Below are 13048 nucleotides of genomic sequence, written 5' to 3'. Positions count from 1 at the left end.
TCAGTAAATTTCTTTACTAAATTTATCCATTAAAAACCAATAAGACCATTAGGATTTATTTGATGCATGAGATTATGGTCCATGTGTTCCTTACCTCTATTTGACTTATTTAGAAAATTATCATTGCATTATCTCTCCAGTTTTACTGTGACATATGTGGGGTTGCCATGAGTCAGTATCGGTTCAACCGCAACTTGTCTGAAGATTTCATGTTATGTGTATAGACTATAAGCTTATGCTGCATTTCTCATAAGTTCTTTAACACTAAAATTCTCTCTTGGAATCCTTACTGTTACATTTGTCTTCTAGAGTTCACATTTATCAACCAAGAAAACGAAAATGAGCAGCCGACGGAAGCGTGCTCCCCCAGTGAAGATGGATGAAGAAAAGCAGCAGCAGCTTTGTTGGAACATGTATGAAGACAGAAGAAATGAACCTCTCACCTTAAGTGATGATGAGCAGCCCTGTCCAGGTTCAGACTCCTCTTCTGCTCATTGCCTCATCCTGGATGAGAGCCTAAAGGAAGAAGTGGCTCACAGAGATAAGAAGAGATGTACAGAGTCAGTGAGCACTTCAAACTCTGTTGATATGGAAGAGACTATTGGTATTTTTCCCTCTTTGTTTATAAAGTTGAATATTGTGATAGCTCCCTATCACTTAGATAATTCCTGGAAAGCATTTCTAGGAGAATTAACTCTTCAGCTTCATCCTGAAGAGAGTTTAACTGAAAATTTTTCTGAAAGGAGTTTTACATTAATGAGTTCAGAGTCAAGCAATCAGTTACTGGTCTATGTTCATCCAGAATGTGGAGATGTGGAGAAAGAAGAAAAAGGGCTAAATGAACCAGTCCGTTTTTGTGACAAGGGTATTCAGGTAGAGTCATCCTTCAGTAGTGAACTGTTAGAAGATTTGGGGTGGCTGCAAAAGAAGAGAAGAATAAAACTTTACCAAAGACCAGAAGGAAACCATGTTATCAAGGTATGCAATTTCTATCAGTTTTTTAAGGTTCTGTGTTGGCAGTCCATTTTGAAGGCGGTTCTGAAAAATCAACGGTAAGGCTGTCATTACAAAATTTCAGAAACTTTATTTTGGGTTTTCAAGAAGTATAAAAATTATAGCTAATCATTTCCAGGCTGTACTTCTTCATAAGGATACCTTCCTGGTTTCTTTTTTTCCTTCCTCCTCTCCATCTCTGCTCTCAGTGACTTGCTCTTGTGGCATCAACTCTTGCTCTTACTGTACCAATCGTTTAACCATTTCCTGTTTCCAGTCTTACCTAATCAAATCTTTCATCCATTTTACCTCTGGAATTGTGGTAAGAATGCAAATGGAATTCTCTTCTTTACTGGCTAAGAATTAAGTATAACCTTTTTCACCTGGCATACAAGTCTCTCTTTTGATAGGCCCTTGTCTGCTTCTCCAGCTCATCCCTTACCACTCTGCTTTGTATTTTGTTCCACAAATTCCAAATTGATTTGCTCCCTGCACGTACCTTGCTTTTTTTTTTTGCCTCTTTGCTTTTGCTTTCACAGTTGTCTCTACTTCTGTTGTCTCATCCCTTTTTCCTTAGTAACTTCTGGTAATTTTTTAATGTATTTAGGTCAGAGTTCACTTCATCCAGGGAGATCTTTTCTTAAGCCCCATGGAATGGATTATGTGCCCCCCCAACCCCCCATAATAACAGATGCATGTGTTTATTTTTGTATTGGATCTTTTTTCCCCACTAGACTATGAATTCTTTTATCCCCACAGCCTAGTACACTTCCTGTTACCCAAAGTGTTTTCAATAAACGAATGAATAAATTTATAATTTATTTCAGGCTCTACCATTTACTAGTCAAGTAACTTTTTGTGAATTATTTAAATGCTCCAATTTCAACTTCTTTATGTATGAAATATAAATAATACACATTCTTCTTACCTCATAGGATTATGTTGAGAGTCAGGGAGATAATGTAAGTAAAGGTACTTTGTAAACTATTAAGCAGGTTAATACACCTTCATGCATAAACATGAAAGGAAAAGAAATTCTAAAATATTAAATTCACCTTTGTTCAATTGAAAACTATCTTTTATATATATTTTATATTAATAAGCAGTTGCATTAAAAAAAAAAAAAAAAACCCATTGCTGTCGAGTCAATTCTGACTCACAGGGACCCTATAGGACACAGTAGAACTGCTCCACAGGGTTTCCAAGGAACTAGTGGCAGGTTCGAACTGCCGACTTTTTGGTCAGCAGCCAAGCTCTTAATCACTGTACCACCAGGGCTCCAACAGTTGCATAGATTGCCCTATTTATAGTTACAGAATTGACAGGAAAAGAAAAATTTAGATTGTAATTAATTTTTCCCTAGACAATGAAGGTATGTAACCAAACATTCTATCTCTTTACTGACTGCAAGTGCCAAAATTGTGGCTTAGTGATTACAAGTATATATGGATTCATGGCCTGCATATCTGTTCTCGCTGCTCCCTCCACAGACCAAGTCTTAGCCTATTCTGATTTGTTTTCACTGATCCCATATTTATAAATTTATTGCCACTATTTTATGCCATCTTATCCCAGGTGAAGAGAAGGCAGGATACAAATAAATAATGAAATAAAATATCTGCCACTTACTCCTATATATGGCTGGTTGGAGTCTTGTTCTTTAAGGAAAGAGTGTGAGAATCTCCGTGATTAGTAAAGGGGATCAGGTTCAAAGAAGTGCAGAAAAATGAAGGGAACTAATAACGTTTATTGTCCGCCATTAGGAACTTTTAAACTTGTATTATATGGCCTATCTCATATAGGCTTCTCTCCATTTTGCAAATGAAAACATTTGAGTCAAATAAATCAGTTAATTTTGAGTTTATTTAGCTTCTAAATATTAATGCCAGTATTCAAATTTGAGTCTCCTGACTGCAAAAATTCATGATGCATTTCGTCGTTAGGTTCAAGATTTAAAAGCTTAAAATCTCATATGATTATAAAGTTTGTTTTCTTCTATATTTTAGTGTCTTATAAGTAGTAATAAGGGTTCCCAAGCCTAACTGCATAAGAATCCTGGCGTGGGCATCAGAATCTTCTAGCAGAATCTGTGTTTTTAACAAACTTCACTGATGACCCTGATGTTTATCAGACTGGGGAATCATTGACCTCATAGATAGAACTAGGTGTTCTTACCACAGTGCCCAGGTTTGGTTCCAGTTAGGGAAGTGATTTTTCCAGTAACTTAAATGGTGCATTGCACTCAGTAGACATTTGCATTTGTAAGAATGAATTTGTTATTGAAAGTGAAAATATGTGAGAGGATGTTGTAGGTTATCGTTTAGCATAAGGAGCCCTGGTGGCACAATGGTTAAGCACTCAGCTGCTGACGGAAAGGTTGGTGGTTTGAACCCACCCATGGCTCCTCGGGAGAAAGGCCTGGTGATACGCTCCCATAAAGATTACAGCCTAAGAAACCTTATAGGGCAGTTCTGTAGGGTCGCTATGAGTCAGAATCTACTCAGTGGTACACAACAACATCATTTAGTATCGGTGGAGGGAAAAAATCAATGACTCACCTGCTCGCATCAGCAGCACATATGCTAAAATTGGAATGATACAGAGAAGGTTAGCATGGCCTCTGAGCAAGGATGATATGCAAATTCATGAAGAATTCCACATTAGAAAAAAAAGGTGATGCTCAGAATGTTTTTTCTTAAGTCTTCATAAAGAATGGTATATTCGAGTTAAAACTAGTTTTATGTTGGTTAATTCTTCGTAGGTTGGAATTTATCTTTTGGAAGCTGGTCTAGCAAAACTAGACTTTATGAGTGATGCAAATTCAAGAATGAAAAAGTTCAATCAACTTATGAAGAAAGTGATGGAAAAGTTATACAATTTTATTATTCCAGGTAATTACCTAGGAATTTTGAGTTTTTCCCCCAACTGCTTATGTATAACAACCAGAAACACAGCTAATAGAATTATAATAAAAATTGAACCTCCATAAAAGCACTGTATGACAAAATTAGACTTACTTGAAATGCCCTTACTAATGTAGTTTTTTCCTTACTTTATTTGCTTAGCTTATAGTAATTAAGAAATATTTATAGGTCAGTGTAAGACAGTAGGTGGTATCTAAAGAGATCTAAGGTAATGGGAAAAGGGACAGAATACACATAAATGATTGTAATACCAGAGAGATTGCAATATATTGCTGTCACCAAAGTATAAAAGTATGGCATGAACCCAGAGAAGAATTTTAATTCCGACCAGGAGAAACAGAAGAAAATATCTTGGGTGACGTAGCAGTTTAACTACCTTATAAGATGGATGGGTAGATTTTTAATCAGTGAAGAATTAAGAATAGGGTATTCCAGGCACATAACACTCAGGAACGGCCCAGAGTATAGTTTTGGAGCAAGAACTGTTGGTTATAAAAGCTGGGTCAGTTTTTCATGAGTGCATTTGCTGTTGGATGTACAGATGTGTCGGAAGAAGATGAAGACTCAGAGAGCGAGCCGGAGGGCCAAGACATTGATGAGCTCTATCACTTTGTGAAGCAAACACATCAGCAAGAAACACAGCCCATCCAGGTGGACGTCCAGCATCCTGCGTTGACTCCTGTTTTGAGACCCTACCAAAGAGAGGCCGTCAATTGGATGCTACAGCAAGAGCGTTTCAGAAGTGCCCCTGCCAGTGGCAAGTATAAGATGCTTTCAGAAAAGGCAGATGGGCTAGAGGAATTATAGCAGGGAGAGGGTAGGGAGAAATTGATCACTAAACAAAATCATGTTGAAAAGATAGGTGGGATAGAATGGGTGATACTATGAACAAAATTATTCTCTAAGAAATCCTTCAAAATTGACATCTTTTTGTGAGTTGAAATTCATTCGAGTTCCCTCCTCCGTAAAAGTTTGAGCTGGTTCTTTCTGCCACAATAAGGCTGCTGTGGTGGGAATTATGAAAAAACCAAGAAATTTCTTTACATGCCTTTTCAATTAGGATTGCTTTTCGACCCTGATCAGATGAGAATCTTGCTGATCACCTGCATGAGACTTTTCACCATTTGATGATGAGCGTTAGTGACAAAAGCAAATTTACAGAGATGGCAGACTTACTTAATGGTGAATTTAATTTTTCTAGGTTGCATTAATTTTCTTTACAAAGTAAACCATAGAGTAAAATGTTATCTATTGAGTGTTTCCATGCAAGCAGTAGATGTATGAGAATCATTTTTGCCAGTTTGTTTTCCCCACTATCTTTAAAGGAATAGGCACTAAACTAGACAAAGATTTTCACATGATTCTAGACAAGGAGGTATTGACTGTTTCTCACTCCTCCTATACAGATTTGTTTTAATTAATGACAGATACCTCTTACTTACGTATTCGAGTCTACACCTTTTCTTTAATACAACATAAACGTTTCATTTTGGAAAATAATTCATAGCCAGTATTATTCTACCTGCTCCCCCCTGCAACATACTCTGAATTATTTTGAAGTAAATATTTTTAGCTTTTATAATTTATTTGTTGAAGAAATTATGAGCTCTTTAGTTTCCCACAGACTAGATTTTTTTCTTCCAAAATATTTTTTCTTTAGTTAACTAATTTTATTAAGGTGTAACTTTATATGCAGTCAAATGCACAGATCTTAAGGGCAGAGTTTGGTGAGTTTTGGCAAGTACATGCGTTTGTGTAGCCAGCAGCCCAATTATGACATAGAACTGTACTGTCTAAAAGGTGGCCACTATCCACACATAGGGCTTATGAGACTTGAAACATGACTGCCCTAAATGAGATGTGTTGTAAGTTTGAAATACACACCAAATTTCAGATAGTACAAGAAAAAGAATGTAAAATATCTCATGAATAATTTTTACATCAATTACATATTGAAATAATATTTTGGTTATATTGGGCTAAATAAAATATACTACGAAAATGAATTTCATCTGTTTCTTTTTACTTTTTTTAATACGATTATAACAAAATTTAAAATTACGAATGTGGCTCACATTGTATATCTATCTGACAGTGCTGATGTAAAGTATTTCCATCCTTGGAGAAAGTTCCGTTACAGCCCTTTCTAGGCAATTCCCCTACCTCAGCTTGTTCAGAGGCAACTAAGGTCACCATGGGTTAGTTTTGTCTGTAACTGAAATGGTAATGAAACCATACAATATATACTTTTTGGGGAATGGGGGGGTGGGGGGAATTGGTCTAGTCTCTTTCAACATAATGTTTTTGAGATTCATACATACTGTATGTGTTTGTAATTTATTTTTCTGTCCACTGACTGGATTTTGTTGATTAAATCCCCATGTGTCATTTAGGGTGTCCTGTCCCTTTTTGGGTCCCATAAAATGAAACTTTTTATCTTTTTTTTTTTTTCCTATCGTATAAATACCATGGATCTGTATTCCTACTTCATCTTTTAATCTCTAAAGAGGGCACAAAAAATAGGTAGAGACACGCTTGTTACTTGGCAATTGGTTTAGACAAGGTATTGTTAAGGGTAGTGGAAGATTCTGGTTGAAACAAATTCAATACTTTTGTGATAGTTTTAGGTATTTTTTTCTTCACTTATGTAAGCTCTTCCACCCCCTTCCACACCCGTATGAGAGGTCAGGTATGATTTGGGTAAATGTATTAGCTGACTAGAATATGTCAGTTGCATGATTTAAAAACTTCACAGTACTTCTTGAAGGATTTATAAAAGATAAGCATCTTTCCTTTGCTGGGTGGGAGTCAGTTATATGTATTAATTTTCTTTTCCTGTCAATCTTCTGCAATTTACTGTACTTTGATTTTCTGTCATATCACTTGCTTATATGGAAACTGACAGAGCAAAAGAAGCTAAAGAATATCTGAAGAAAAGAATTGGAGGGATTCTTTCCTTTTCCCCATACAATTTATCTTGCAGAAAGGAAAAAAAAAAAAAAAACTTGTTCTTACGGTTATATTTTTCTTTAGAAAACGCCCTGCACTTATTATGGCGAGAAATTGTTACATCTGAGGGCTTGAAACTCTACTATAATCCACACACGGGCTGGTAAGGCAAATTTTTATTTCTGTGCTTGATTTAAAAAAATAAATAGCATGAAAAATTTTATGAGATTGTGTTTAGCCTTGGCAGTACCTCAAGAAAGAATAGTAAATATCTGGTTAGAAATTTAATAGGTAGTGTAGACATAGAATAAATAACGTGTCATTTTTCAGTAAATGAATGTAGAATAATAGACTTAAGGTGCTTAATTATCAATTTTTAAAGTAAGGTTATAATTTCTAAGTAAAAATATCATTTTGTTTATCATAGGCCAGTTTTTACATTCTTCATTAAATTTGTCAATTTGTATTACGAGTTTTAGGAATTATTAAACATAATTAGTAAAGCAGTAGATATTTATTGCCCTTCATATTTTTTATTCACAAATTCATGAAGGTCACAGAAAAAAGGTAGACAAATGCCTTTTTAGTTTTAAAACTCTTGTTTCTGTAGGCTTAGTTGTTAGCTCAGGCAATGTTTTGGTTATCACAAACCTTATATTCATGATCTAGGAACTTGAATTATTTCACCCTAAAATACGGTTTCAAAAAACTTAGACTTTTATACATTTATTCCAGTTCTCTTTAAGAACACTAATTAGGAATATTACTGTATTTTTACACAAATAATGCACTTGTTATACGTTTTTTGCCAACCCGCAACTCCCTGTCCGGTTATTTTCGTAAGCATGCTATGCATGTTACATGTGTGGGGGCACTTTATTTGCACGGGCGCATTATTTGCAAAAAATGTGGTAGTGTATTTTTTAATTGTCTCTATGATGTGTTTTTCTGATGTTTTCCGTTAGCATCGTCCGTGAGTACCCCAGTGCTGGGCCACAGTTGCTTGGTGGAATCTTAGCAGATGAGATGGGTCTTGGAAAGACAGTGGAGGTTTTGGCTCTGATTCTGACACATACTCGACAAGATGTCAAACAAGATGCTCTCACTCTTCCTGAGGTAGGAGGACTGTAGGGCTTGGGAAAGCGAGGGACATATGTTCTCAAAGAGCATCATATGTTGAACATTTGCTTGGCTCTTAAGTCAATACTTTCTAATGTACTCTGCACCTGATAATTTCTATTACTTGTTAGTTCACTTCAGTTGGGCACAGAATGTGGGATTTTTGTGACCTAGCAGAATTTTTTTGAGTGATTTTGTCAAACTAGGAAAGATACATGCAGTCACTTACCAAGCATCCTTCTAGTTGACAGAGAAATTCTTTTTAAGAAAGTACTATTACTTCCTTAAATATCTTGTCACTTACTAAAAACTAGACCAAACTTATTGCCATTGAATCATTTTCAACTCATAAAAACCCCACGTATTACAGAGTAGAACTGCTTTATAGGGTTTTCTTGGCTGTAATCTTAGGGTTGCTATGACTTGGAATCAACTTGACGGCAACAATGTTGGGTTTTTTTGTTTTGTTTTTTTTTATCTTGAAGCAGATCACCAGGCCCTTCTTCTGTGGTGTTGTTAGATGGGTTCTAATCTCCAACCTTTAGGTAAATAGTCAAATGCAAACCATTTGTACCACCTGGGGATGTTTCTGTTACTTACTACAAGTCTCCGTATTGCCACTGAATATTTTTGAGAGCTGTTTTTTTTTTAAAATGCCACAAAGCTCAGATATGTAATTCTTAGAATCCAGTAATTAGCTTTGTTAAAATATGGGTACTTGGTAATTAGATTGCTAGATGAAACAAACTCTAAGTCCTTGTTCTAAAATGTGTGATTGTGTTTAAAAATATAAATTTTAGAGTTTACCAAAACAAAAAGAAAAACCTCTACTAAGGCAAACGCGGAAACCCTGGTGGCATAGTGGTTAAGTGCTCCAGCTGCTAAGCAAAATCGAATCCACCGGCACTCCTTGGAAACTCTATGGGGCAGTTCTATTCTGTCCTGTAGGGTCATTATGAGTCTGAATTGACTCAATGGCAACGGGTTTTTTTAGGGCAAATATAGCTCATCTTTTCCAGTAAAGAAATCTGAAATCATCACATTAAATCCTGCTGAAATGAGGCCATTAGGTAAGAGTATGAGTATAATTATCCCTAGAGCACACTATGCTCACAGCCGTAGGATTATGTGATCTTTTTTGTTAGGGGAAGTTTGCAAAATTAGCTTTTCAAATTTGAATAAGGAGTAGAAAAAAAAATCTGTTCCCTTTGTAGAAAAATAACTTGGAGCATATACCTTAAACTATCAGTACCTTCTTGGATTTTCTACTCACTAGATATTTTAATTCTAAGTTACTATTTAGTATTATAAATTCATTGGGTTAATTCTATATTTAAATAAGTTTTCAAAACTTAATTTTGGAAGTTCCGCACTTAACATTTAAATAATTTAAGATAATATGTGCAGTTTTAAAAAGTGATTTGTTGCTGTGCACTTTGAAATTAAAAAAAAAAAAAACTATATGAGTAACATATGTAGCCCTGTCTATCATTTTTTTTTTTTTTTTTTTTAACAAGTCTTGCATCTCCTTAATGGAAGGTTAACTCAGTTATCTAGTGCTGCTGTAACAGAAATACTGCAAGTGGATGGCTTTAACAAACAAATTTATTTTCTCACAGTTTAGGAGGCTAGCCTGGTGGCGCAGTGGTTGAGAGCTCAGCTGCTAGTCAAAAGGTCGGCAGTTCTAATCCACCAGTTGCTTCTTGGAAACCCTATGGGGCAGTTCTACTCTGTCCTTAAAGGTCACTATGAGTTGGAACCAACTCGATGGCAACAAGTTTTTAATCATATTTTTTACAAGTCTTGCATCCCCTTAATAGGAGGTTGTCTTAGTTATCTGGTGTTACTATAACAGATATACTACAAGTGGATGGCTTTAACAAACAGAAATTTATTTTTCCACCATTTAGGAGGTTAAAAAAACCCACTGCTTTAGGAGGTTAGAAGTCCAAATTCAAAGTGCCAGCGCTAGGGGAGGCTTTCCCTTTCTGTCGGCTCTGGAGAAAAGTCCTTGTCTCTTCAGCCACTGTTTCCTCTTTCCTTGGAGATCTCCATGTGTCTTGACATCTGTCTTACCCCATCTCTCTTCTCCTTGTTTATTTAATCTCTTGTATATCTCAAAAGAGATTGACTCAAAATACACCCTACACTAATCCTTCCTCATTAACATAACAGAGAACCCGTTCCCAGATAGGATTATAACCACATATTTTGGGGGGACATAATTCAGTCTATAACATTCCACCCTTTACCCGTTGACGTTGAGTCAATTCTGACTCACACGACCCTATAGGACAGAGTAGAACTGCCCCATAGGGTTTCCAAGGAGCAGCTGGTGGAATTGCCAACCTTTTGGTTAACAGCTCAATGCTTACTGCATCACCAGGGCTCTGCATTTCACCCTTTGGCCCCCACAATTCATGTCCCTGCCTCATGCAAAATACATTCTCCCCATCACATTATTGGAAAAGTCTTAAATCAATTCCAAGTCCAAAATCTCATCTTCTGAAGCATCTAAATCAAATCTAGGTGAATCTTTAGGCGTGTTGCATCTTGGGGCAAAATTCCTATTCATCTGTGAACCTGTGAAATCTAGAATACAAGTTATCTGCTTCCAAAGTACAATGTTAGAGCAGACAAAAGGTAGACATTTCTATTATAATGGGAGAAATTGGAGGAAAAAGAGGGATAATGGATGTTAAGCAAGTCCAAAATCCAGCAGAACAATTTACATTAACTCTCAAGGCTTGAAAATAGTCATCTGTTCTCTGAGACCATCCGGGCAATGTCCCTGTCCTCCAGACTCTGGGTGTTGGCCATGCCCTCTGGATTCCGTGTGGAGGCTCCTCGGCCTTGGGCTTCAGCTCCACCTTCCAGGCCCACTGGGGTGGCAACTCAGCTCCCCTGACTTTGGGTGGCCCCATTCTCCTAGTCTATCTGAGTGGCAGCCATACCCCCTGAGCCCCAGCAGGCCCCATTCTTCTGCCCCTTGGGCATTGCAGCCCCACCCCCCCCCAACCCCCGCCAGCACACCTTAACAGCAGCCCCACACTCCAGAACCGAGTTGGGGAAGATCCAACTCTCAAACCTAGCAGGTATGGCCCCACCGTTTGAGACCCAGGAAACCGTGGCTCTACCCTTTGAAACCGAGAAGGCTCTGCTTCCTGTGCTTTTTCCAGTAGTTATGCTGATCTCTGACCTGCTCCGGGGATGGTCCTTTTCTTTCCTTGGACGACAAAAGATGTAGCTCCTTTGGCCTTTTTCCTGCTTGTGGAATTCCAAGAAGCAGACAGCATTCTTTCCTTTCATTCTTTTTCTGTCCTTTTTGGCCTAAGCTTTTGGGTTTTCTGCTGTGGTAGATGGTTAGATCCATCAGTCATAGGCTTAATCTCTTTAGCAAAAGTTTGTGTAGCTGTGTTCTTGGTGAACATTCTAGGACACGTGTCCTTAGTTTGTACTAAAGAATTTTCCAAATCTTTAAGTTCTGTTTCTATTTTCACAGTTCATTTATAAGTCCATCTCTTTCCTCTCACATCTTACTATAAGCTCAGCAAGGAAAAACCACACAGTCGCTCCGTAAAGATCTTGCTTAGAAACGTCCTCACCTAACTATCTAAGTTCATTGCTTACAAGTTCTACCTTCCACCAAACATTTGAACGTAATTCAGGCAAGTTCTTTGCCACTGCATGAAAAGGATTGCCCTTCTTCCATTGTCCCATCACATGTTCATCATTTTCTTTTAAAGCCTCACCAGAAGCAGATTTAACATTTCACATTTCTAGCAACATTCTGTTGCTTGCACCACATATATTCTGTAAGACAGTAGAAACTTTCTCTTTAGCTCTCCTCACTTCCTTCTGAGCCCTCACCAGAATCGCCCTTGATGTCTGTAATTCTACTTATGGTCTCTTCAAGGCAATCTAGGCTTTTACTTTTAGGCGCCTTAAAACTCTTCCAGTCTTTACCCATTACCCAGTTCCAAAACTGCGTCTACATTTTAGGTATCTGTTAGAGCAGCACCTCACTCTTGGTACCAAATTCGGTCTTAGTTATTCAGTGCTATTATAACAGAAATACTACAAATGGATGGCTTTAACGAACAAATATATTTCCTCACAGTTTAGGAGACTAGAAGTCTGAATTTAAAGTGCCAGCTATAGGGGAAGGCTTTCTTTCTCTGTTGGCTCTGGAGGAAGGTCCTTGTGTCTTCAGCTTCTGCTTCCTTGTTCCTTGGAGATCTCCATGTGTCTTGGCATCTATCTTACCCATCTCTCCTCTGCTTGCTTGTTTAATCTCTTTTATGTTTCATAAGAGATTGACTTAAGATATACCCTACACTGACCCTGCCCCATTAACATAACAAAGACAACCCATTCCCAAATGGAATTATAGATGTTAGAGTTTCCAACACATGTTTCTGGGGGACATAATTCAATCCATAACAGAGATTTAATGTTATTGAACAATTCAGAATGCTGAAAGCAGAACACTATGTGACTACTAAATGTTGTTTATATCAGGGAAAAATGGTGAATTATTTTATTCCGTCACATTATTCTGGAGGAAAAGTAAAAAACACAGAAACCCAGAATATGGAATTTGAACCAAAAGAAAAAGTTCAGTGTCCCCGTAAGTATGACATCTCTTAAAAGAAAATACCTGTTTATATTGATCTTTGTTATAGTACTCTATAATCCTCATGTAGAGATATCTTGTGATTGTTATGAATAACTGTTTTACAGATTTATAGTTTCTATAAATAGATTTAATTACAAATCATAGTATCTTAACAAAAGTGAAGATATATTCTTATGTTTGATTTGGTCCAGGTAGTTCTTATTCAGTCTGTTATACTTAATTTTTTTTTAATTTACAATTTAAACTAGGCTTTGTTTATTCTGTAGTGATTTCAAATTTTGTTACCAAAATGAATGTTTTTCTTACTAGTGGTAGCGTATACTTAGATAATTGTGAAGTTTTTGTTGTCATTGTTTTAATTTTGAATGATAGTTGGTTTGCAAGATTAGTAAATCAGCATGTACTCATCCTCAAATTACTTCCA

General features: G+C 36.8%; 1 protein-coding gene and 1 non-coding gene across 6 annotated transcripts in view; both read left to right on the top strand.

Annotated features, from left to right (window-relative positions):
• Positions 1-13048, top strand: part of SHPRH (SNF2 histone linker PHD RING helicase) — a 102720-nt gene that overhangs the window by 10173 nt on the left and 79499 nt on the right. For 4 of the 5 annotated variants that reach the window (XM_064291874.1, XM_003403884.4, XM_023550835.2 and 1 more), the window contains exons 2-7: positions 310-978; positions 3755-3884; positions 4459-4674; positions 6951-7029; positions 7832-7982; positions 12507-12615. In XM_064291874.1, coding sequence (XP_064147944.1) covers positions 340-978; positions 3755-3884; positions 4459-4674; positions 6951-7029; positions 7832-7982; positions 12507-12615 — 1324 coding nt within the window. In that variant the 5' untranslated portion in view covers positions 310-339. Of the gene's footprint in view, positions 1-309; positions 979-3754; positions 3885-4458; positions 4675-6950; positions 7030-7831; positions 7983-12506; positions 12616-13048 lie in introns of those variants that run through there. The other variant, XM_064291879.1, reaches the window with a different exon arrangement.
• Positions 3552-3658, top strand: LOC111750443 (U6 spliceosomal RNA). Its single transcript, XR_002785573.1, has one exon. It is a non-coding gene; the product is annotated as a U6 spliceosomal RNA (small nuclear RNA).

The sequence above is a fragment of the Loxodonta africana genome, chromosome 1 (assembly GCF_030014295.1).
Source record: "Loxodonta africana isolate mLoxAfr1 chromosome 1, mLoxAfr1.hap2, whole genome shotgun sequence".
Lineage (NCBI taxonomy): Eukaryota > Metazoa > Chordata > Mammalia > Proboscidea > Elephantidae > Loxodonta > Loxodonta africana.
This window is presented reverse-complemented; position numbering and strand designations above follow the sequence as displayed.